The sequence below is a fragment of the Haliaeetus albicilla genome, chromosome 21, assembly GCF_947461875.1.
Source record: "Haliaeetus albicilla chromosome 21, bHalAlb1.1, whole genome shotgun sequence".
In the NCBI taxonomy this organism is placed as follows: domain Eukaryota; kingdom Metazoa; phylum Chordata; class Aves; order Accipitriformes; family Accipitridae; genus Haliaeetus; species Haliaeetus albicilla.
In genome coordinates, this window is record NC_091503.1 from 490,388 (window position 1) to 516,441 (window position 26,054).

Genomic DNA, 26,054 nt, shown 5'->3' on the forward strand with positions numbered 1-26,054 from the left:
ATGCTCGTGGGGAGGCACGGGGAAGGGAGAGGCTGCTGCTTGGACACGCAGCTGGAGGCGTCCTCCTGGGAGGAGGCACTCCATCCAAAATGGGCACCCTGCGGAAGAGACTGCGGCCGTGGGTGACCCGTGCCGGGGCACGGACACCTCCGAGGGACAGTGGCCATGGGTGGCCCACGCCGGAGTGGTGCTGGCTTGGTGGTTCGTGTTCTTTTTTCTCTCCAGTAACGAAAGCGGTGATCAGAAGTTGGTGTCAGCTGGCAACGAATTAAGTAAAAATCTCACAAGTCGAGACCGTTTTGCCTGCAACAGTTAGAAAGAAGAACTTGTAAGTAGCTCAGGTCCAGCACGCTGCCACTGAAAGCACATACATTTCTCTTTGTATTTACGATATGACGGTCTGGTAACATTACAGCTGTTTCCCAATTATCAGCTTCCTTCTTCCCTTTTCTGCAAATTATTTCACATTCTTGGCTTGGGTCTGTGGGTTTTCCCTTTGTTTTTAAGGCAGAGTTAACCGTTTCTAGTATCCACCTTTGTGCTGCTGCCAGTCGGTCAAAACCCCCAATTCCCCCCCAAACCAAACAGTGGGTGGAAGAGGCAAAGACTTAATGTCATCAGGAAGGAAGGGCAGCACCCAGGAAGAGGGATGCCTGGCTGCTTTGGAGGCTTGGGATCTTGTCTGTCTGTGTAATTATTTTTTATGACGGTAGCAGGCATTTGGGAGTAGAGGGTAGTGCATTTGGGAACTGAGAGTAGTGTTTTTACACTGAACATCATATTCCTTCATACTCTCATGCTGAAAATGCAGCGGCATTTTTTTTTTATACATAGAATAACATACCCAGGCTAAAAATAGTTATTTAGTACCCTTTGAAAAGGGAGATTCCTGTTTTTTTATTACAGCTCAGAATCTGTGTCTATCCCTGGCAGGATCAAATGTGTTGAACCTTTGAACTGTGACAGTAGATGTTGATAACCCATCTTAGGCAGCTGCATAAGAGCTGTAAAACCTACCAGTTCTTCTCCGCTTAAAACTTCCACATTTGACAGCGTATGCAGAGCTCTGTCAAATATCTTTAAGATATTTTTCTACAGAGCACTTGGACTATTGCAAGACAGATTAAATTTTTTAACATTATTAGTTACCTGAGTAATGCAGAGGTTGTCTTGATTAAGGGGGAGCACTGGAGGCATTTACAGCTCTGCAGGCTGCCTGTCAGGCTTCACATAGAAATGGTACTGCTGCTCCTCAGTCTCTTGGCAGATCATCAGTGATTCTTTTGGTTAGGTGAAACTTGGATGTTTGGTTCAGTAAGTGTTTCCAGACTGAAATGGGAAGGAGTGTGAGGAGAGAAGATAGAATATAAAGCATACTGAAGATGATCGGTTCTGCAGAAATCGATGTACTGTTTAATTTATTCCAGTGCCTAATCCTAAGTATATGATTGAGTCAGTGGGCCTAAGGTGAAAGTATGGGAGAAAGGTAAGTGGATTTAAGAAGAAAACGCCACAATATATTGCAAAAGAAAAGCATTGTTGATAAAATAACACTAGCTAATGTATGCTGTGATTTCTCATTCATTTTAGACATATAACATTATTTTCTTCCATCTGATAACATTTTAACTTAAATGTTTTGACCTCCACTCCTCTACTTATTTGCATTCTGAAGTTTTTTGGGGGTTGTGCCTCTCCTAGCTTCAATTTCACCTTATTCATGATTTCTCCAGAATTTTTTTTTAGCTATTGCTCAGCTACTGAAATTAGTTAAATGAGCATACTAAAATATGCAAAGTCAATAAAATATAAAAATGAACAAGTTTACCAATGTTAGTTTGACTGCCTGAATCCAAATCTGTTCCTAACTTACCAAACCTGATTCTGGTCTCATACTATTGCATATCAAAAATAACTCCCCTGCTACCAACTTAGTATAAGCAGGTAAGCGAGAACAGAATTAAGCCTGTACTTTTTCTCTCTCCAACAAGATTTTTTGCTCTGCAGTTTGTGTAAAAGTAAATCATGGAATAAAGGGCATTATTATTTCATGAACAGTGACACGTATAGTATCTAAAATGTCTGACTGTCATTTTGAGATAAGTCAAGCTTGTAGAACAGCTTGACTATAAAGTTTCAAAGGGCATGAGAGATTTGACTTTTCATGCGTGAGGATGGAAGGGGACTTTGAACTCTTGTATTCTCAACATTTCCTAGTCTTATTCAATCCCACCTGCATTAAATTGTATCTTTTTTTCCCCATTATGTAGTATGGAAACATCTGTCAGAGTGTGGCAGCAACAGAAGAATGGTGCCTTTTTTTTCCCCTTTCCGTGGGATGTGTGCTGTGATAAGAGTCAAGCTACTTTACTCTTTTCTTTATATTTGATAAAGTTACACTGACTCTGGAGGGCATAGTTTTTGTATCTTTATAGAAAACAAACAAACAAACAAACAATCTGTCATGTTTATAACACTTAAAAAGAGGAAGGAAATTACTGAGAAAGAAGTACATTGTTTCTATAATTTTACGTGACAGTGAGGGAAAGCTGACTTATTCCAGTAACATTGATAGGAGTGAAAGGAATCGGCAAATGTAATCCTTTAGGTCATGAATCTCCAGGATGCAATCTGAGGGAAAATCCTTGCATACATCTGTAGTAGTATCACTGGACATTGTACTGTTAGGCTTTGGTGCCAGGGACCGGAGGGTTTTCCTACTCTAAGAAATTGTGTGTTGCGTTTTAATAGAGAACATATTCTGTCATATGAAGATGTAAATGAAAATGCCCTCATCTGGAAAAGAAGCATTTGCATGGCTTTTATATACACTAAAGATGTCTCGGGAATAAAAATTATAATGTCTGTGGTAAAAAGAAAATTATAATTGGAATAATGATAATTTCACCTAGAAATAGATGAGGGGATACATAAATTCTCTTTTTATTCAACTTCAGTACAGTGATGACAAACATTGCCTGCCTTGCAAATGTAGTTAGCTGTCTCCTGTGAGAACTGTTTTTTAGAGAAGCAATGATTATAAAAGGTGCCACTGAAAGCCCTGCTTTTTATAGTGGTCTGTTTTTCAGTTTTAATCCTGTCATCTTTAATTCATATTTCTTTCCATTTGTAGCTAAAGCTTTCACTAAACTGTTCCTTTAGGAAAAAGCTGCTTGCAGAGGTGGAGTGGATGCAGAATAATGCTGAGATTTGTCCATTAGTACCTCAGAGTGTAGAAAATTGCATCTCAGAGCTGTGGAGTTCTGTTTCAGATTTCTCCTGTCATATTGGTGAAATAATTACAGTGTCTGTAAGATGTGTATAATTAGATGTTGTAATGGGAGTTCAGAAGTACTTTTATGAATGTTTAGAAGTATGAGTATGGGAATGCTGGAGTCTTGTGATACCTGATTTTCTCTCCCTTTCTCCTCCTTGGTAAGTACTGGCATACCGCTTTCAGATGCAGTTAGGGGGTGTACTGGCATACACTGACTTATTTCAGGCACCGACAATATTTATCTACCTGTCTGTGACTCCTCGGAGCTTACCAATTGCTAAATCATGTTCCTGACATAGTTACGTTGCACCTTAAAATATAGTAGCATCTGTAAAATTCGAAGATACGTAACTATCAACGGATTTGAACATCCAGTGTATTAGAATTAGTTGGTCTGTGTCACCCGCTTGGCATTTTGGTGCAGCTATATTGCTGTCATTGACATCCTGAGCGTGGATGGAAAAAAAGCAGATGTGAATTATGATTCCTGATGCAAGGGAATAGATTAAATCAACTGAATTATCTTCATAGGTGCTCCAAGCTTGCTGGAAGACTCTTGGAGGTAAAGCTGTTGCTCATGTATTTCTAAAGTCATTGGTCTGTGCTTATCATCAGAAGACATCTCTTCCATACAAACTCCTGCTGACCCAGTTTCCGAGCATTTTATCTAGCTTGACACTTATTTTTTACATTCTCTGGAACTGTATTGAGCACTGTGAAAAGGTGATTTCAGTATCTCATTTTTAAAGATTACTGCTTTGGCAGGGATAGTATTTGCCAGTTACCTTCCAATCACCTGTAACACAATCTGGGTTAAAATAATTGGAAAATAAGCAATTGGTTTACAAAATAGGAACATAGAAAGCTAAACAGCTGCAAATGTTTTTGAGGTAGGATACAACAAGTAAAGGAAGATCACACTTAGGTTTAGATCAACTCCAAAGCTTCTCTCATTCTGTCTGGTTGTTTGCAGCATCCATCTAATCAGGTGGCTGAGCATCACGTTCTTATGTGCAGGAAACCTGTTCTTAAGCAAACTACGTTTTTATTCATGGAACAGAAATTTGATCCGGTCGTGTGCGTTTCCTTTACACCTGATCGGGCCTGTGGTTCTGTTCAGATTCACATCTCATCCGTTTCTCCTTTCTAGCCTGGATAAAGCCGTTCCCACCTGATGGCAGAGATAGTTATTTGAGTCCCCTCTCGCTGGGCTGTTGAAAGACCCGGTGCTGTGTTAAATTATTAACCTGCAAACTGCCAGCCTAACGTGAGGTGAAGCACTCTCCTTCACCGGTCAGGGCAGTGTTTGTGCTCCGTGTATAGTCTTTTCAGTCTTTGAATCTTACGTTCTACGTTACAGCTGTAGCTTGTCGGTCTTGCTTTATCCCGTCATTTAAGTGGCATTAATACCAGTGCCTTACTGGTTTAGATCAGGCACAGTGATAATGAATCACTTTGCTATGGCTGACTTTAACCTGCCAGCACAGTAGTGGGAGGCAGTTGGCACGTGTGAGAGACCGAGAGAGGGAATGTCTCAAACGTTGTGGAGGGACAGGTTCTGCCCTGGGATGGAGGAGCCGCGGGAGCGAAGCAGCGGCTCAGCCCAGGCCATCAGCAGCGGCACGCGCAGCTCCATCTCCGGGTACGCTGAGCGGGGCAGCTCGCCGTGCGTGGCCGGAGATCAGGCAGCGGCCATGTCTGCAGGGAGGGAGAAGTGACTCCCCAAATGGCCCCCAAGCCCACCCGCCCATTTCCCAAAGGTTCTGCAAGCACAAACTGCGCGTGATGCCTCGCTAGCCTTGTGAGTTCGAGCGCCCGCCCGAAGAAGGGGCAAGGATGATAAAAGGGCACAAACCGAAGCTCCAGGTGCACAAGTCCACTGGAACGGGACCCGTCGGCTGACTGGAGCAACGCTGGACCCAGCACCGGTGGCATCTTTCTCTTTTCCTCTGTGTCTCTCCTTTTCCGTAATCCCCACACCTCATCCCTTTAGGCACAAACCGCTGACCAAGCCCGGGACCGGTATCGGATCCAGCCACCCCCGGGCTCCTCTCTGAGGAGGATCCTAGAAAGTGAGGGGGTCTGCTCGGACCCTCCTGGTCCGGTGGGAGGGATCCCCTCGTTCCCCGAATTGATGTTTTTGGTTACCGTGGGTTACACGGGTCACTGAGGTAGTTCCATCCCAATTCCTGTTGTGAGAAACCACGGTACCTGCTGTTACACCTCCCAAGTTCAGTTTGCTTCTGCCATGAATAAAATGTTGAACTGATCGTTTGGTGTCGGTTCACCTTAATTTAGCCCCAGGGAATTGTGTATTCAGCACGACTCCCTGGTCTGTCCAGCCTGGGTCGTGACAGCATGCTAGTGGGTAGAAGTAAAAATATATCCTGTGGCTCCCAAGTAGTTCCTTTTTTTTTTTCCCGTCTGAGAAAACACAAAGAAAAACAGAGGAAGCATTTCTCCCTGACCTGAATTAAGCTTGTTTGCTGTTGTGGTGGGTGTTGTAAGGTCCTTCTGTACCACTGATCAGGCAGCTGAATCCATTCAGGGAGAAGGAATGAGGCACCTTAGTTGGTGTAAGAATATATGCTGGCATAGATTTATTGATGATAGAAGTGTGTTAGTCCTCTGGATAGGCTGCCTGGGAAGGAAATGCAGGATGCAGGACCTGTGTTTAGTTTAAACTTCACTTTATTTCTCTGGCTTATTTAAAAGCTCGGGCCTTTGAATTGACTGCAAGAATAGCTTTTTTCACTTCAGCTATCAGGGAGGTGGTGTGAAGTCCAGCTGCTTCTGAAGTGCATGGCATATTTTTTTCATTTATTTTGTTAGTACTAAATCAGGTCAGCAGTGACTTTGGATTTGACATAGAGCACTCATTTGCAGTTGGCCAGTCTTCTGAGAAATATATTGAGAATATCATCTTAGGACCGTATTCTTCTTCCACAAGCTATGCGTGGTCTCAATTGGTTTCTATAGTATGAACCACAAACACCTAGGAGGAGATAGCATTTAGCCATATCTGTTGATGTGGATGTCTGTGTGTTTCCATCTATTTCTGTGCATGTGAACAATCAGATAGCAAAAAAAGAGAGAAGATCGCTACTGTATTGTTGTAATAACTGCGAGGAGCACATTTGTATTTCATGCTTCTTTTGGAGTGTCTCTTTTGTCATTGCACTCCCAACAGTATCTGGAAATTCTTGCCTTTATTTTCCAGCTATTTTTTCATGGGCGAAGTTGTGCGATTCCATTGAGTGAGACTGTGGCATAATTTACGCAGAATGTGACCATTTATTTTTTAACATTCTGTGACTTCTAATTCTGGTAGTTATTTTCTTCCAGTTGTATCTATTAAGATCAGGGACTTGACTGGATTTGGGGGTCTGGCTTTGATAGTGATTTGGGATTGGGCATGTCAAAAAGAGATGAAAAGTATTCCTCTCATTTTGGGGGAATTGCCTTGTTCTGTTCACTTGCAAAATTGAACATCGTTATTGATAATACAAATGTTATTTTTTACTATAAGAAAAAAATATTAGAGAACCGTTGAGGTTTTTATGTTAAAAGCTGTTTAAAGCTTTTCTTTTAACTTATCACTGTATAAAAGCACATACAGTTTTGGTAGACAACAATAAATTAATTCAAGATTTATGCCAATTACATGAAGTAATTTGAACTTTATCTATCTTTGAAACCAGCCAGGAGGTTGGACTGGATGACCTCCAGAGGTCCCTTCCAACCTAAATTACTCTATGATTCTATTAAATGGAGAAACATGCCAAACATTTCATTGTTTAATTCAGATACATTTTCCTGTGATGTGTGTGGTATACACTGCCTAGACACATTTCACTGTAAAAAGGTGCTATCCTGATTCCTGGAAAGTTGTGACAGGTTTTCTGGGATGTTGAGTATACTGTAATTTCTTTTGGGGACCCAAACCTCCATACAAATTGTTCCACTGAAAACTTTTGAGGAGAAAAAGCTTTGTGGTGTGAAAGGTGTGAAACAAAATAACACAATCTTTTCAGCAAGCAATGGCTGGAACCTTCTGCAAAATCACATGTAACTTAATTGTTGACTAATTTTAATATTTGCAATGCAATGATACATGAAACCTCATGCTTGTTAAAACAGACTGGAGTAACTTTTTCTCTATATTTATTCTGCTGGGATTAATTTAGTCTACCACATTTAACTAATCCTACAGCTACATAATGAATCTCTTTGTAATTGGAAGATAGCTACGATTAAGAGTTGCACATGAAATCAGATCACTCCATGAGTATCTGGGCCTACATTATTCATTGAATCAATAAACACTTTATAAAAATAATTACAATATTTAGAATGTGAAGGACTCTGCATTTAAAATCAGGATTATTAAGATTATTAAGATCAACCAGCCTAAGGATATGCTCCACTGCTGCTCTCTATTGCAGAATTACTTTAAATTTTACATAATATTATTTTAAATACAGAAGTTACATTAAAGTAATACCAGTTTATAATTATTTACTTATATACTGAAATGACTGGGATTATATTTTTCGTTTCCATAACAAAGTATGTGTGTGTGAGAAATTGATCTGACAATTTCTCAGTAACAAAGACATTATCTGTACTGTCATTTTAAATTGATTTCCACATCGCTATACTCACAGTTCCAAAAGAAATCCACAGAAATCTCTGGAGAACAAACCTCAGCTGCATTATGACAACCAGATCTGGATTTAGGAGGAAAAGCAGCTCCTTGTGAAGAACCTGGGCTGAGAAAAGCATTTGACCTTGAACAGTACACAGGCAGGCGATGAGAGAAGTTTGGGATGACTGTACAAATGGTGAATCTGCTTGGCTGTCAGGTTAAATTCAAGCCTTAATATAATTTCTATGTAACTTCTCTCCAGTTCAATCTTTCTTCTTTCAGTCTTTATATAAAAAAAGCCAAACACCTGACAGACCTTCTCAAGTGAAGGCCTATCTATGTTACCAAAACAGGTTGAATTTCTATGAATTACCATGAAATTATTTTACCCACATCTTTTTCTTGAATTGCAATTGAAATTAAATCCCTATAAGAGAATGAACAGCTTTGAACTGTATCCATGACTCTAGCAGGGATTAGTGTTCCTAAAAAAGACTGTTTGAAAAATGAGGCGGTGAGAAATAAATGTATGAATGCCCTCTCCCTCTTTCTGTTTTGCTTGGGGGAGTGTTATGATAGCATACATGCAATTTTTACATGTCAAAAACCAAAAAGAGATGATGGTGATGATGATGATGATTATTACTAGGTTTGGTACATGTGTCCATTCTTACATTAACGTTCAACCTTTGCATCTCACACTGGTGCCTTTTGCCCTACCAAAAGCTTTGTCTGGAGCAAAAGGGCAAAGGAAGCCTGGACTGCCTCTTTCACGACAGCACGGTTTTCCTCGTAAGGAAGCAGCGTCCAGGTTGCTAGCAATGTTGCTCCCCAGTGTTCCTGTAAAGGCTGTAGTCCCAGTGGCTACCAAAACCTGACCACTTTCTGAAGTTGGAAATCACTTTGTGCTTTTCAGAAGTTGAGGGGAAAGACAGTGGTGCGTAAAGGATGTTGGGACGAGATCCTGTGCACAAAGATCCATTGGCAGGGTTTGTAGTTGGTGGCGTGCATTGACTCTAGTGGTGAAGAAACACAAACAGAATAGGAGAGGGAGAGAAAAGGGGAAGGACAAACTCTCCCCAGTGGCCAGCTGGGAGGAGAAGGATCAGGGGGACCCCAGACGAGCATCCTTCCCTGTGCATCCTCTCTAGTGCGGTGGGTGGTTCTCCCAGGAATACTTTTCCCATAGTGACTATATGGTTTTCTTCAGGACCTGCTCAGACTCCCACATTGTGCCTGCATGTGATGCTGTTAGTGCTGACTGGAGCACGCTTATGTCAGGGGTGGGTGCTGCCTGCTGCTTGGCTGTTAACCTCTCTGCATGCTTATTATTTGGGTCCCCTAACGTAAACCAAAACCCACAACTGAAGAGGGGAAAGGGGAAAAAAGAGGTGATACCATGCCAGCGGCAGTCCTTTCCCCTGAGAACCCCCAGAGCAACACTGTTTGGGTTGGTGTGTGGAGGTCCATGGGCACAACAGCCAGGGTTGCGAATAGAAAGCTCTGAGCAATACGAAAGGCTGAGGTCCCAAAGGCACTGTGCAACAACTAAAGTGGCAGTCTCACCCTGTATTAAAGTCTTTGGGAATGTATTAGCAGGTGATTGGAAGACCTTTGGGGAAGGCAAGTGTTGCAGAGGGATAACACAGATTTTTGAGTAAGTGCTACAAAACCTGTCTTAGCCTCGTGACAATTAAATGCTATGAATTTTTCCTTGGTTTTTTCCCCTCAAAGTTTAGATTATCTTAACATGGTTTTGTCCACTCTTCTGACATCACACACTTCTAGGCATGTTGTTTCTGTGATTAATAAAATTTTCCAAGGAGGTGTTATGTCCTATTTTGGCAGCTCTCCTAAAGAAGAAATCTGTTTCCTTCCTTTCTATTAACATTATGCTATTACCACTCTGCACACAGTCACAGTATTTCATGGCAGTTGAGAGGCTCCTTTCCTTGGCAATTTCTTGTGTTTCTTCTCTGGTTTGCCCAAAAATACACGCTTAGGAAAAAACATAATTTGCAAAAAAACATCCATTCAGGTTATCAGCTTTCTGTAAGTGGAGTCATACTGCTCAGTCATTTCCATTTACCACGTCTTTCCTTTGCAGCAGATTCTGTCTTGAGCTGCTAAACGACACTATTGATCTGTGCACTATTGATCTGTGCAAAGGAAATCCAAGTTTCCTTTGTTCAAGCTCTTCACTGTTCTAATTTTTTCTGCTAGATATGCCCCAACCACGACCCTTTATCAGCCTTCTGGCTATTTTCCCCTCATTCTGACACCTGCCACAGCAAATGTCAGCTCACCAGGGCTGTCGTCCTTTGCTGACCCTTGCATGTCTCAAGGAAAGGAGGGCCCTGCTCTCTGGGGGCAGTGACTGCTCTTCTCAGGGTTACCCTCTGCATACTCCTGCTTGGTAGTAGATAAGGTCAGGAAGAGGCATGCCCTCCTGCCCTGGGAAGTTGCTGCATTACTGGGTGCCGTGCCCTGGGTACTTGTTGCTCTGAAACATCTTGTGCACCTCAGCACATAGAGGTGCAGTCACTCTGCTGAGCTGCACTGCTGTTTTGCTTCTCGCCGTGGCCCCTCCTTTTCCCTTCTTCACTTTCAGGCACTGCTTTTGGTAGGTTCTCTGATAACTGCGAACACAGAAGATTTCCAGAGCTTCTCGATGTGTTGTTAAGGCTACTCTGATGGCTGCAAAGTTCCCGTGGGTCAGTGTGTCTGGGCATAGGTCTGTCAGGGCTTAGACCTCCTCAGGGTTTTGGGTGGTACGTCGCTGGACCTGGTCATGCGATCATGCCCTGGGCTACATTAGGAAGAGCCATGCCAGCAGGTTGAGGGCGGTGATCCTTCCCCACTACTCAGCACTGGTGATGCCAAATCTGGAGTGCTGGGTCCAGTCCTGGGCTCCCCAGTACAAGAGAAATATGGATTTACTGGAGCGAGTCCGGTGAAGAGCCACAAAGATGACTGAGGGACTGGAACATCTTTCATTTGAAGAAAGGCTGAGAGAGCTGGGACTGTTCAGCCTGGAGAAGAGAAAGCTGAGGGGGGATGTTACCAACATGGGGGTTTGTTCTTTGGATTGTTTTTTTAAGATGGGGAGAAAAGAATTGCATGAGCTATTCAAGAAATGTGCACTCCATGGATTCATACAATGTCAACGTGATGCTTGATTCTGTATTCTTTTCCTAATAATTGCTGCCCTTTTACTGCCTTTTCAACCACTGCTATAATTTGTTTTTTCAAAGAGCTGCTCACAGTGTCTTCTCTATCTTTTTCTGAGGTTGCAGTAACTTAAGGTGAAGCCTGCTTTTGTAAGTGTTCAGTTAAAGTTTTTCCCATGCCTGCTATTTTGCATTTATCATGTTGGATTTCATCTGCTATTTTATGGCCCAGTCACAGTAGTGTGAGGCACTTCAACTTTTCCCATGTGTTGTTGCTTTTGAATACCCCGAATAATATTAAAAACCCATCAAACATTGCCACATCACTATTCTGCTCCTTTTTACAAGACATTTAGGAAGACATTGAATAAATTCTCTGAGTCCTCCAATACAGTCCCTTCAGTGTAAAAGTTGACCATTTGTTTGCTGTTTTTCACTTCCTGTTCTTACCTTTTACCAATCTAATTTGCCTACAGTTCTCTGGAACTGTCCCAGTGTTTGGGAGGTACTGAAAATCAACGTAGATAATCCAGAACTCTTATAAGATGCTTGAGCATAGTTTATTGAAACTGCTGTTTCAAAAATCTTAACATTAGTGTCTGTGGCTTTATATACTCATGAATAAATATTTTGGAACAGAAAACTGTACAGCAATTATTCTGTACCGTAATGTAAATATATCATTTAGCTTTTTCCTTAATAGAGAGCAGACATTTTTATTTGATGGTTCTGCTTTTCTATTATTATAATTAACAGTTTACATTCTCTTATAATAGTTGATCAAATTCACTGTTAGACCTCTTTCATGCCTAACATGCAGAAAAACCTCCTTAGATCTCCTGAAATGTAGTGTATTAATCTTCTGCCCTTACTAACTTCTTATAATTCTAATTTAAACTAATTGCTGTCATTGCTTCTATTTTCTGTGCATGTGCAAGCATGCATATTTTAACATGGACTTTCACCAGGTTAGGTTTTTATGAAATTTATGCTTCTTTCGCAGTTGTGACTGTTTCTTCATTTTTAGGGCAACTTTGAAAATGTTTTCAATGTATGTTCTTAGTGGACTCCTCCTAAATTTGAGGCACAAGTGCTTGAGTGTTGCAAAATTACCTCCTTAATAGTCTGAGTGAAATTATTTTTTATTACTTTGGACTTTAGTCTGTTTACGTACGCTGTATAATGATTTGGATCTCTTTTGATTTTCTGCTCTTAAAATGCATTAGTTTAATTGCAGTTTATTTTAGAATTGTGTGGTATTATTCTGAAGAGGATGCAGCATGGTCTTAGAGTTAAATATGTCTGGTTTTACTTTTACGGTGGCATGAGAAGACAAGGCTTTGGTTTTAGCAATGTGCTCTAATCCCTTTCTCACCGGCCTTAGATTAAAAAACAAACAAAAAAAAAACAAGAAAAAAATATTAAGGTAGCATTAAAGAGGGTATCAACTGTCCCTTTTAGAGAAAATGCTAGCTGTGATGATCAGGAATTATTACTGCTGTTGTAGGTTTCTGATCTTAATATTTACGGGCAAAACACAGGAGGGAAGAATAACAAGGATGAATGATGTATTCTCTATCTCTGATGCTTTTCACTTGTCTCATCACTGAAAAAACCAAAGGTATAGCTTATTGTCATCTTGTCCAGTTAGAGACTCAAATCAGTGCAAACGCAGGCCATTGTTGGACTATATAGTGCTTTATGAAGTTGCCTTTCTGCTTGCAGGGACCTATCAGCGTTGTAACAGAACAAATCTGTCTTCTTGACTAATTGGACTATACTGTGGTTGAAACGAGGGCGACAAGATACAGGGGAAGGAGGAGAATTAAGTGAGGAAGAGAAGGATAGTACAAATGGGCATTAGAGAGTGAACCAAATTCTTTCTTTTCCGAGTGTGCTCAGGAATACTCTCAAAGCTGCTGGAGATGATGGTTGCTCAGTCCCCTCTTTCTGTAGCAGGAAGGACCAAAAATTGTTTTGGATTGTTGGATCACTGCTGATGACTGGTCCTTGGGTCACTCCTAGGGTTAGATCCCGTACCCCTCTTACTGATCCCGTTCAGTGAAAGGAAAGGTTCTGTGACATAGAAAGCAATCACACAGTAGTCAGCATGCAATCAGATTATATCTTGATTATTCCAAATGTGAATTTTCCTTCCTTTTCTGGAGTTTTTCATCTTACTGTCATATTAATCTGTGACTTCAGCAGCACATTTGAAGGTCCCTTATTGCACAGTTATTTTAAAATACCTGTTTTCCTGCAGCCAACTTACTTTTATTCTATCCTATTTTGCTAATAGTTGTGGTTATTTTTTTGGCAGAGGCTGTAATGACTGTTTGTTTTCTGATGACATTTAAATGCAGACCTCTGCATGAAAGAAAGGTATTGTTAATATGAGAGTTCTCCATGATGAAGAACAAGGCATGATTTACAGGGTTGTTTACTACCTGTATGATAATTATTGGAAAATAGAATTTTATATTTGGTAAAAATGCATGAAATAATAATTTATTGTGGATATAATTTTGTGGAGTAAATCACAAGCAAAATCTTCATTATTGTTTTTGTTCTTGAGGTTTATGATATACCCAACAGTTGAGAAACATTGGCTTTATATGAATTAAAACTTAGCTTCTTATATATTTTATCCTGTTGCTGCTGAAAATTGAACTTTCCTCTCACAGTTCCCTTCCAACTACTGGATGGTTCTACAGTGGTTTCTGTTCATAGTCTCCTTGGACTTTCAATTCTTCTGAATTCCCTTGCTTTATTTTAAAGTCAGGGAGGTTACTGTGTCTTAACTCCTTTTCTCTTTTCTCTTTTCTCTCTTTTCTCTTTTTTCTTTTTCTTTTTCTTTTTTGTATGTTTGACTCTTAGCAGAAGAACACAAGAAACTTCCTGCAGAATCACACCATGGTCCATCTAGCACAGTATTCTGTCCCCAAGAATGGAAAGAGAAGCTGCTATTAAAAGGCAGCACACAAGCTTGATCACTTTTTGTGGTCTGTTCCCTTCATACCTTGCCAGCCTCTACAGTTGTGTTAGCGATATCAGAGGGTACATCTCTTCCCTGTCTTTTTATTATTGATTTATGGACAAGGTGTCCATGAGTTTGTTTAATCTCTTTTTGAACCTGCCGGTACATTATGACCTCCTGTGGCAGCAAGTTCAAGAAGGTCACTATCTGCTAGGTAAAAATGTACTTTCTTTTCATCTGTTTTAAATCAATCTTCTACTAGTTTCATTGAGTGCCCTTTTGTTCTAGTGTTGCAGGGTTTGGTGAACAACAGTTCCACCTTCACCTTATCCAGTGGTTTCATAATTTAAGCCTTTTTATAGATGACTCGGAACAGAAGTTGATTTCAGTAGTCAATGAATTTTTTGGTTTATGTGAGTAGCTTATTTTGTTCTTTGAACATTGCCTGGCTTTTAGAAGTCTGAAGATTTGAGGTCTGGAATTCAGAAGTAGAATGGCAAAGACCTTTACATATTTGCAACCTTTACTCTGCCTACACAAAGTTTTAACATATTTATAGCTTGTATAAATACCCTTCTGATACCTTAATACATACATTTTATTAAAACATGAATATAGTATTTGTAACTATATTGTAAGATTAGTAGGTCCTGCCAATTATGTTATGAAACCTAGTTATTCATTTGGAAAAACTAGGGTGTTGTCTTTTGTGTGATTGTGTATACAGACAACATTTGAAATCAGGAGCTGTAATCCAAGTGTCTTTCCAAGGGAAAATTCTCTAATTACCTGATGAATTTTTACTCCCTATACACAGTAAGGAGGAAGCTGATCTTGAAAAACCTCTGAAAGTGATCCTATGGTGGGCTGGCCCACTTAGTGTGAATATTTGTAGTCTTAACAGTTTAATTATAGGAATAGGGTCTTTTCTGGTTATAAAGTTAAAAGCTAGCACTATTTTCCCAAGCATTTTGCTGTCATTACACTTACGTGTAAGAAGTTGTCCCAAAGAACTACAGAGATTTTATTAGCTCTAGCCTCATTACTGTTGACTGTGTCCAAAGCGGTGCTTTCCCCTAACTCATACTGAAACAGTACATTTAGATTTGCATGCCTGCTTCCGTGCCAAGATGTCATACTCCTCAAGGGGAAATTCTGGTCAGAGTAACATTAAGTTGAGTGAATTTTACATATGCCAAGCCACTTAACGATTAACCATTGAACACAACCTTAAAAAGGCTGTCTAGCTGGGAAATTGTGAGTCATTGTTGGAACGTAATTTGTAGAAAATGAATGATTAGTATCTTTTTGTACAGTTGTTCTCAGTGTCAAAAGCAACATCCCCTGTGGTACCCTATATGCTAGGAAAGACAATTTTATATGTAAAATATCTTAAACTTTCTATTCCAGACACCCTTCATAGTTAAGGTGATGCCACTCTGAGTAGGAACTGGCGACACCAGGGAGATGAGGTTTCTGGGAATAGGTTGGGTCCATGGGCTCCAAAACCAGGTTGGGTCCACGGGTTGGGTCCACTGCAGTTTGTGCCATCACAGTCCAAACCAGTGACCTTTCCAACCGCAACGTCTGTGAACCACCAAGTATTACCAACTTCATACCAGTTCTCCTAGATCACAGTCACCAGTATAGGTCAGAGGCTGAAGTGGCTTACATACATCTGGAGATGCTGGGACAAAAATGCTATCATTAAAAATTTTCAGGATGGGCTTGATTTAAAGAAGGAACTGCTACTCTATTCTGTATAGCCAAAATCTTTCCATTTTGCAAGATGCAGAAAGATGCTTATCTATAGTTTTATGTTGTGTTGTGTGACAAGAATGAGTGTTTGTGAGTGTTCGTGATCATCGGTGATATCCCACGCCATGCTGTCATTATACCATTTGGTGTCCAAGTCTCTCTAATGGCATTGCTGCAGCAATCTGTATGAGAACTTTCACTGCCCTTCTGAAAGCAGCTGCACAACATCTGCAGAAAAATAATCTGTTACATACCCATCTAGGCAGCTGCACTATGGCAGCTCATCATCCTTTAAATTGGTATGGAAAAGAACTGCTTACATAGTAGTTGAAAATGTGGCACTACTGAAGTGTGGGAGAAGAGATAGAGAGAGCAGCAAACGCAGAGTTTTGCTAAGCTCTGACAGTCAGGAATGATGGGCAAGAGTCCTAGATACCCCTCAATAAAAGCAGGAAAGCCACATACTTCTCTGTAAGACGTTACACCAGTATTAATCAAAAGCAAGCGCTGTGTGCTATGATGCATGCCATCAATGCCCAAATACTCCCCATCTCCAAGGTATGGATAACATAAGCTCATCAAAAAAGTCTCTGAGAATCAAATTCCTAAAGTAATTTAAGTTCAGATCAGGACAAAAAGCATGTTTCAACTAGGCAGTTGTAGTGATGACTCACATCAAAGATTGCTTCCAACACAGTTTCAAAACAGTGACAGGCTTTGTGGTTATGGCACGCTTTGGTGGAACAGGCTGCTTTTAGTAGTGTCAAAAATAGTGCACTGTAAATTAATACTGTGTTTACTGATGGGTACACACACCAAGTGCAGACGCGCAGTGACGTGCATCAGCAACTCTTGCAACGGGATAGTGGGGTCCTTCAGAGCTTGGCATCACTGCTTTTTGATGTTTGTGTCAGCAATATTCTGCTAATTCTTACGAAAAGATCATGGAAAGGGTCAAGGGCCGCTGTCCATTCTGCAGACTGTGACTCAGTCCAGAAAGTCTGTCTCCTCTTTCTACCTGAAGAATCACCCTGCTCAGAAGCCTTGAGTATTGACTTCTACAGTATCAAACTTAAATACAGCGACATTTTGAAATATGTTGAAAGGTCCCAAGCCTTACATATCATGTATGTCTGCTATCAAGATGAAAGGTAGAAGCATCTTATTTCAGGGTACTTGGGGAGAATATTCTTGAGCCATGGTGAAATAAAAAAGGAACCTGTGTGATAAATGGAGCTCTTAACCCCTTGGGTCATTAGACCATTACTGGAAATAAGAGAAAAGGAGTGTGGCCAAGAATCAAGAACTATTGACAGGAGCCATTCCTATGTGCATTTTGGATGAGAGTTTCTATCTTAGCCTGACTGATACATCTCCTGCTTTGCAACAGCATTCTCAGACCCAAATCTGAAGATGCAAATACAAGAATTGACAGGTCAATTTGTTATCAAGTGTTATTCAACACAGTTCCAGTCCAACTCAGCCTGTTTGATGCTGAGTAACAGGGAGTTTGAGGTCTGAACACGTAGTGTCAGGAGGGGCTGAAACTTCTAAAAGCTCTGTTTGTAGTTGTGGAAGGTTGAAATTATCCATTTATTTTGATCAAGGAAAGTAGTGGGGTAACTTAAAGAAAGGATACTTGTTTACAGCAGTATAACAAATTTGGAGCTGATACAGCTGATACCACTAGAAGCATTGCAATGTAACAAAATCTTTTTTATGTGCTTAGTAGTTTGTTTTATGTCAAAGTTGAAAAGCAACAGCATCATATTGTATCTTATATCCACTAATGAGTTTAGTAAGTACCTAGCATGTATCTCACAAGTGGGGTGGATCATTTAGTCTGGCTATAAAGTCAAACCATATTCAAGCACAGAAAATATGCAAGTTCTATTTTTTGGAGACAGAACAGTTAGAGAAGGATGACTTTTTATTTTCTAATCATAAAATTCTCACAAATATGTGAATGCCATCTTCACCCTAGTCAATTAGAAAGCTAAACTTTAAAACAACAAAACCTTGTTTTCATGAAAAGTCACTGAGATTGGACGCATTTGAAATCCTTCCAGGACTAGGGTCCAGGATTCATCCTCAGACCATTTTTTTAACTGGAAACTCTTAGGCAGCTGGTCTTACATGATGGTAAGGTATTTTGCCTCTGGCATCCATTCATCTTATGTGTATGTTAGAGGACCTTTCACATCCTTTGTTACTGCCAACTCATTATTCAGATTTTTCCCCTACCCTGATGCCTGTTACTGTGACAGAAGAAGATGAGATTGCTGTAATGCGATTTGTTCTTGGCAAAATCACATTGGCTGTTATTTACATTTTTCTTAACTTTCAGAACTCTTGATTATGAATTGTTTTATTATTTGGTCTGTTATTGCTCCAGGAATTGAAGCTAAGCTGACCAGTTCTTAATTCCTTAGGCTTTTTCCCAGCCTTTCAAAGACATGTGCTAGGTTTCCCTTTTCTAGCCTACCAGAACTTTCTACATTTTTCCCAAGTTTTGAGACTATCAGTTAGTTCTCTCAGTATCACTGATTTTTACCCAGCCAGGACAATTTGAAAACATCATACTTACATAACCCTTCTCTTTTCTAGACCAAGTTTGTACACCCTTTTCTTTGCTGTTGGTTTTACTAATATTTGTTCATAGTTAAAACTTTTAGGGAGGACTGAAACTAAACAGATATCAAACAGTTCTGTGACCTGGTGCTATCAGCTGGTAGATTGGAAGAGTGGAGAAGCAAAGTTTTCCCTTTGCATTTTTATTACTTTATTTTCTTATTATCCCTCACGTCCTTTGCAGTTCCGTTTCATTTCATGCCAGTGAACTTCTTGACTCTTGAGCATATGGGATGGTTGGGCAGCATCAAGAAGAGTATGAGTGATCAGGAAGGAGTTGGATTAATCTTAATGGAGGAATTGGAGAAAGATGAGTGGAGAACAGAAGTGGACTTCCTTCTCCGTCCAATTCTGCCTCCATGATGGAGAAGAATGCCTCCACTGTCTTGTACGTACACATACATCAGGGTTCAGTTTTGACTATGGAATCATCACGTGCAGATGTGAAGAAAACAAACTGACAGTAAGAGAAGTGAGCAGCAAATTGTTATTGCTCATACCTGCTTGGGAGCTTTCAGAGTTAAATACTGTGTGCGTACAACTGTTAGAGGGTGAATAGGCTTGTAAGTCAACTAAAACTGATGGAAAGGCTTGCTTAGGGATATAATTATATGCAAGCTGGCACATTTTCAGAACTGCCTACTTACTTGAGTGTGCAAAATCTGAGTCCTAAATCTAGTTACATTTTCTCAAACATGTGGTGGAGTTTGGAACATATGCATACCATCAAATATATGATCTTTTGTATGTATAGCGAAGGAATCCCTTTTGCTGTTACAGGTTGGATTGTGCGTTTTGGAGAGTTTGTTCCATAAAGTTACTGTGGATGCTAATATCCTTTAAAAGAAGCTAACAGTAAATTCTGCTTATGGGCTGTGATTGTCTGAAGTTGTTTTTAATGTCCAAATAAATATATTAGCTTAAAACGTAGTGTTTTAATGGAATGTGACATACATCGTGTAGATACACATGAAGTATAATCTTATTAAACCAAAATGCTTGGCTGAACTTGGGCTTTTTTGCATAATGTCATGTTATATTAATTGTGAATTTTTAGTGCATCGGGATGAATGAAATCTCTCTGCATTGAAATTTAGGCCCTCTGGAGGGGTTTGGCAAATTGTTTTGCAATGCAGTTCACAATCAGAAACCACCAGTCCCAGGAGAACTATGCTCTAACTGTAAACAGTGTTAATGAAATTAAAATTTTAAAAGATGAATTTGAGGTTAAATTTGAAAAGTTTGGAGTATTGTGTAGTTCTCAAACCACGATGTAGTATCTTGAAATTGCACTTCTTAAATCAAATATCATGTACGTTTTCCAACACTTTTTAAAATGAATTCTTCCTAAATCGATTTTCTGCAGTAGTTAGCAGTAACTTTCCTGTAAAAAACTGATGTGTAACTTTATGCTGAAGAAAGTTCAAAACTAAATGCTACTTTTTAAATGTTATTCCAAAGTGAATTTGACATGCTTCTTTTTTGTCTTGCTGTCTTGCACAGGTATCATTTTTCTTGTTCATTATTTTTGTGGTGTATACCATGCTGCCCTTCAACATGAGGGACGCTATAGTTGCCAGCGTCTTGACCTCTGCATCTCATACGATTGTGCTGAGCGTCTGTCTATCAGGTACAGCTGTTGTAAAGGAACACTTGGTTTGGCAGGTAGGTGCTTTGTGGAATTAATGATTAATTGTGCACTGAATAACCTGGTAAATGAGCCAGGAGTGCCTCAGTGGGTGCTTGGGAGTATAAACTTATTTCCCTCTTCATTTCTGAATTGCTACAGACTTAATTCACAGGTAGTCACTTGTTAATAATGAGGGTGTCAGTAATGTTATGTCTTGCTGAATCGCACGCTTAAGTGGTACAATCTACAGCCACATAGCGCTTACCAATGTAAAAACTAATATTGCTCAAAAAATTATGTGATGCAGACATATTGCGTTAGATGCATTACTACTCTGGCATGTAAACCACGTTGCTCCTCACCTAATCAAAGCCCAACTTCCAAGACCAAGGATTTTTTTCCAGGTATCCGTGTTATCTTTGACTCAGAAAAGCATTGTTCCTTTGAATACCCTGAGGTCTGCTGGGTTAAAGATCTGTTGTGAAGACATTGCCTGCTCCAAGTGTGCTGTAGGGCTTGTCCTCCTCCTGTAATTCTCAGCCATTTATAGGAATTTTACAGCCTCCTCCTGGTTGGGCCCCCTGATTGAAGTGGACTGGCTCCAGACTCCATGACATTTAGGGAACCCATCTGTGTTTGCAGCTGGGTCTTGGCTTGTAACTCAGCTCTGATACTTTACTACATGACATACTGCAGATTAGTAATTTTTAAAAATCCAAATATTAGGAGTTGGTTTTCCTTACTGTTTTGCAGAAGATCTTTTAAATGGTGAAATACTACAGTTTTTGTTGTAGTACTGTGACAATCCCAGCTGTCATTGATAGAAATCTGTACTTTTTAAAATTTAGATTTCATTTTGAAAAACAAATACTTTTTTTTTTTTAATATAGTTATGTCATTTTAGGAAAACAGAATTATTTTAACTTTTGTATCAAAATGACACTGAAGCTTAAAAGTAAGTACATTTTTATAAACATACCAGTAGAACAAGGAAGATAGACATCATGCTATTTATTGTGAACAGCATGAAGAATGAAGCAAACACTTTCTACTTACCTTTTAAGTTACTTGAGCCTTATTTTGAAAAACATTGTGCCTCAAAGGATAACTTCAAATTGCAGTGATTTTACACAAGTCGAGCCTTGTAAGTTGTTGTTCAGGAAAATACATTTTATTTCCAGATATGGCTGCAGATCTATGTTACATGGAATATTGAAATTGAAGTCCTATAAACAAAATATGTTCTAAGATGTAGTTCTCTGTAGAAGTTTTAAATGGTGAGATAAATGGGTTTGCTTTTCTCTTGCTGATTTGGGTTAGGTGTGTGGTTTTTTCAGAGGTTGCCAAGTTGTGCTGTATGTTAAGCAAGGACTGTGGTCATCTGCAGTCAATGTAGCATTTTAAAAATTCAGTACTACAGTTATTGATAATTCTAGTGGAATAAATCAGGGAGAATGTTATTCTTAGTTTTATGTCAACCTATGGCTTTTATTCTGGGCATAGATATGCTGCTAAAACAGTATTAATGTTTGCCATTCCTTCCCTAAAAGCATTTTTAGGTTAAAGTTGCTGTTTGCAGAATTTATTTATTTTTCCTGCATATTTTTCTAGACCATTAAAATTTGGTATATCTAAACCAGTACTTTCAGAAGATGTTATATTTTTAGACACATCATGTGCCAGAATCGAAAGAAATCAATCATGGGCTGTGATGTACAATTAGTGTCTTTCATCTCTTCTGTAACTTCCTGTTTCATTCAGAAAGAGTGGAAGTCTTTGAGCAATTTGTAAATTTGTTGAGAGTATTTAATTTCCAGGATGTTATTAATTTTCTATTCTCTCTTTGTAAAATATATTAAGTGTTCTGAATAGTTTGGCAGTTACTGAAAGTACTGAGTGCCCTGCGTTCTTACTAATGTGTGGAAGGGACTAAATGCCACTATCGCAGTTCATTTGCCCTCTGTACACTTTTAGATTACTATTGTTTATACTTCGGAGTGTAAGCAAAAAGATGTTTGTTTTGCGTTCTTTGCTTTTGAAAATTGAGGCCGCAAATAAAGGATTAGATTAGTGATACTGATTACACTAAAAAGAGAAATAACATTTGTCGATTATATACCTCTAGCTGGTATAGGACGAGTGTGTGTAACTAATAACAACAACAACAAAGAGCTGGGGTATAGGTGTTTAATGGACCATGCTGTTGAATGGGGTTTGGGGGGGGGGGGGGGGGGGATAAAAAAAAAGTGTGAGAGGCCTGGACTGAACTGGACTGAAGCTACTTTTTAGAGTTCGGCCACTAAAGCCCAGAGATGAAGAACTACTAGTAGACTGAAATTCCGAAGCTTAGAGAAACATGTTCAGGGCTAAGGAGAGTAAATCTGGCTTGTGAATCTACCCTTAGCTTTGACAAAAAGAAATTATTTTGATTTCAGGTCTACTGACTTGTCTCAACAAAACAGGAAAAAATACATGACAATGTTAGCAATGAATAGTGCATTTTCCTTCTGGCATCCTTTTTTTTTTTCTAGAGGACAGATAGGGAACCAGTAGTATGCACTTAAGAAGCAGAAAGACAGTGGTATAACAAATCCAACCGTAGGTACACATCAGATATTATAGCATATGTATCCTGTATATATAGCAAGTATCCTTCTGTAGAGAGTACCTGCATCTCCTTTACAACTATTTCCTAAGACTTTGATTAAATCTTCTCTGAGGTTTCTGTTCTCTTGGCTGAACAAACCACATTCTATCAGTCTTTCTTCTTATGTCAAGTTCTCCTGCCTTATAATGCTTTTGGTAGTGCTCTGCTGGAGCCTCTCCAATTTTTCAGCATCTCCCAGGGACTCTTGTTGGCATCCCGTAGCATTCTGGAAGTTAATCATACCTTCAGTCTATCAGTAGAGAAAAATCGATGTTCAGAAGCATTTGCTTATTTTGAGATTTGGCAGAGCCTATATTACTGGTTTTGTTATTCCCTTTGTTGTCCTCTGTAAAGTTTTACACCCCAAGTTGGCTTCAGTAAAGCTGAAAGGCTTTAGCATGCTCTTGGTTATCCAGTGTTGGCTGCAGTCAGAGATACTGAGATAAAAGCCTCTTGCTAGGATAAAGAATCCTTCAACACACTTTGCTGGTTACATGAACTAGTTTCTGTTTGACCTATGCGTGTCTTTTGCGGGGTGGGAGTCCACCTCGGTTTAAAAATTGGCAATGATGGAGACAATCTGCCACAAGCTTTCATATTTTTTCCATGGCCGTTGACCATCAGTGTTAAAATTTTGTTCCTCTTTTTGAGTAGGAATTTGTCTGGCCTTGTCATCCAGCTTCTGGATCCCGTTTTTTTGGCCTGTAGACTGATGGACCCAATAGTATCCAATTTCTGTTTCTCCCATGAGAGTACTACTAGACTATCATGAATTTGCCTCATAACCTTTTTGTCAGTAAAATAAATGAGTTGCCTGCTTTTGCACTAGCTAAGCCTTTCATCACTTTCGCAGTTCTTTTTTGAGTGCTTACTTGTGCTTCATCAACATTTTTCTTGCAACGCGGACATTAGCCTTAGAGTGGCGTGCCAGGAGCAGCTGCAGCAGTGCCAGGTGCTAATGGGGGCTCAGTCTACAAAGGGGTCAGTGTGCTGCAGTGCTCAGCGCGGAGACACAGACGCTACAGTAAAATACCCGGTTAGGCTCCCCTTGCAGTTCCGTGGGGAGTTTAGTGCACAGCTATGGGATCTGTGACAGGGAGGAGGAAAAAGAGTCCTGTGTTCCAGTCTCAGTTTATGAAAAAGTAACAGTGTATGCATGGTTTGGGTTTTTTTCTGTTGAAAATTTTGATCCTAACACTTACAAGGCACACAGTCTGGAATCTGGGACTCTGGCCCCTCTTTCCAGGTGAGCATCCTACTGCCAAGCAGAGGATGTTGTTCTGTCTGCTCCTGGGAGCCCGGTGGTTAGGACTGCTGCAAGAGAACATGACTCTAATTATGGCATTAAGGCATTTGGCTCGGAAGACTTTCGCGACTTAACATCCCTTTCAGTTATTGCTGGAATGGAAAGTATTTAACCGCCATCCCTTGCTATAAACACATAACCTGTTTCTTCCCAAACCAGAACAGATTCTAATCAAATACTTGTGTTTTTTCCTGCTCTGTTATCAACTGCTCAACCATTCTGATCTCATAATGGGTTGATACAATTGTTAGAGGTCATTGTGTTCTTAATTTGTTAAAAAAGAGCTAACCAAAATCATTAAACATCCTGTAAGCTTCCATTTTTCTTTTTCCTAATGTTATATATGATGAGTGTGATTTTTTTATTTTAGTCTTTTAAAAAAGTATTGTTTTACTCTCTAAGCAATCAATTTTGTTGCTCTTGCAATCTTTTTTCATTAGGTGTAGCTATATGTTTTCCAAACCTGGGCTAAATGACTACAAACTGTCATTCATGTTTTTTTCTTTTTCTTTAAACTAGTGTTCCTTACCTTTTGGGATTTTTTTTTTTTTTTTTTTTTGGCAGCTCCTTGCAGCACTGTAAAAGGAGCCCTTTTCAGAGGCACAAAATTGTAACTGGGCAGCATGCATGTGGATGTGTATATATTTTTTTTTTTTTTTTTTTTGGAGTCTGTTCAAGAATGCATATAGCAAGACCAAACAATTTGTAACAACTTTTATGTAAGTGGTGTTTAGTCTTTGCTTGTGTGATCAGTTCCTTTCTGGTAGCCTGGATAAATCCTAAGTTAATGTTCTGTCCTGGTAGACAAAAACAAATGCTAAATGAAAATTTTTGTGTTTTCAAGAAGGTTTTAATTGGGAAATTCCAAGGCTACATCCACAAGATCTTGTGCATTTACCATCAGGTAGGCTGAGGTCTCCTATTACAATACGAATTTTATCCTCTGTGCTATGGACAGCTAAAGATGAAGCTGCTACCTTATTCTTACGTGATCTGCTGGTGTATATGCACTAACTAGTGTTAGTGTACATCCAGTTTATGGTTTCTGCTTGACTTCTGATTCATGAGCTTTTGGTATAATTTGTTTCAAGGTCTGTAGTGACTGTCCTGGTTTCAGCTGGGATAGAGTTAACTGTCTCCCTAGTAGCTGGTACAGTGCTATGTTTTGAGTTCAGTATGCGAAGAATGTTGATAACACTGATGTTTTCAGTTGTTGCTCAGTAATGTTTAGACTAAAGTCAAGGATTTTTCAGCTTCTCATGCCCAGCCAGCGAGAAATCTGGAGGGCCACAAGAAGTTGGCACAGGACACAGCCAGGGCACCTGACCCAAACTGGCCAACGGTGTATTCCATACCATGGGATGTCCCATCTAGTATAGGAACTGGGAGGTAGGGGCAGGGAATCGCCGCTGGGGGACTAACTGGGTGTCGATCGGCGGGTGGTGAGCAATTGCCCTGCGCATCATTTGTACATTCCAATCCTTCTGTTACTACTGTTGTAATTTTATTAGTATTATCATTATTAGTTTCTTCTTTTCTGTTCTATTAAACTGTTCTTATCTCAACCCATGAGTTTTACTTCTTTTTCCCGATTTTCTCCCCCATCCCACTGGGTGGGGGGGAGTGAGTGAGCGGCTGCATGGTGCTTAGTTGCTGTCTGGGGTTAAACCATGACAGAAATTGGTAATAAATTTTTTTTTAATAAAGCCACGTTCCCCTTTTCAACCCACTGTTGGCTGGTTTGTTTGTTTTTTCCTGAACAGGCCATAGCCATTGATTTGTAACTTAGCAATTGGGCAAATCTTCCTGCCCATTTGAATCTCTGACTTTCTTGCTACTAGAACCTCTTTGTTCCTGTGTAGAGGGGTCGGTGGCCCAGACTCCTCTTTTTGGGCCCTGATTCTGCAGGCTGCAATGGGACCCCGCCTATTCTTTGAAAATTTTGATAGATTAAATTTTACAGACACTCCTCAAAATTAGGTAGAGAATTTCGATAGTATGTGGCAGGCC

At 39.8% G+C, this 26,054-nt stretch overlaps 1 protein-coding gene across 2 annotated transcripts in view; it reads left to right on the plus strand.

Moving 5' to 3' along the window:
- ADCY2 (adenylate cyclase 2) overlaps positions 1-26,054 on the plus strand; it is a 194,346-nt gene that overhangs the window by 49,206 nt on the left and 119,086 nt on the right. The window contains exon 3 of one of the 2 annotated variants that reach the window (XM_069808829.1): positions 19,965-20,126. The exons of the other annotated variant lie outside the window; for it this stretch is intronic. Coding sequence (XP_069664930.1) covers positions 19,965-20,126 — 162 coding nt within the window. The remainder of the gene's footprint in view (positions 1-19,964; positions 20,127-26,054) is intronic. 2 annotated transcript variants of the gene reach the window in all.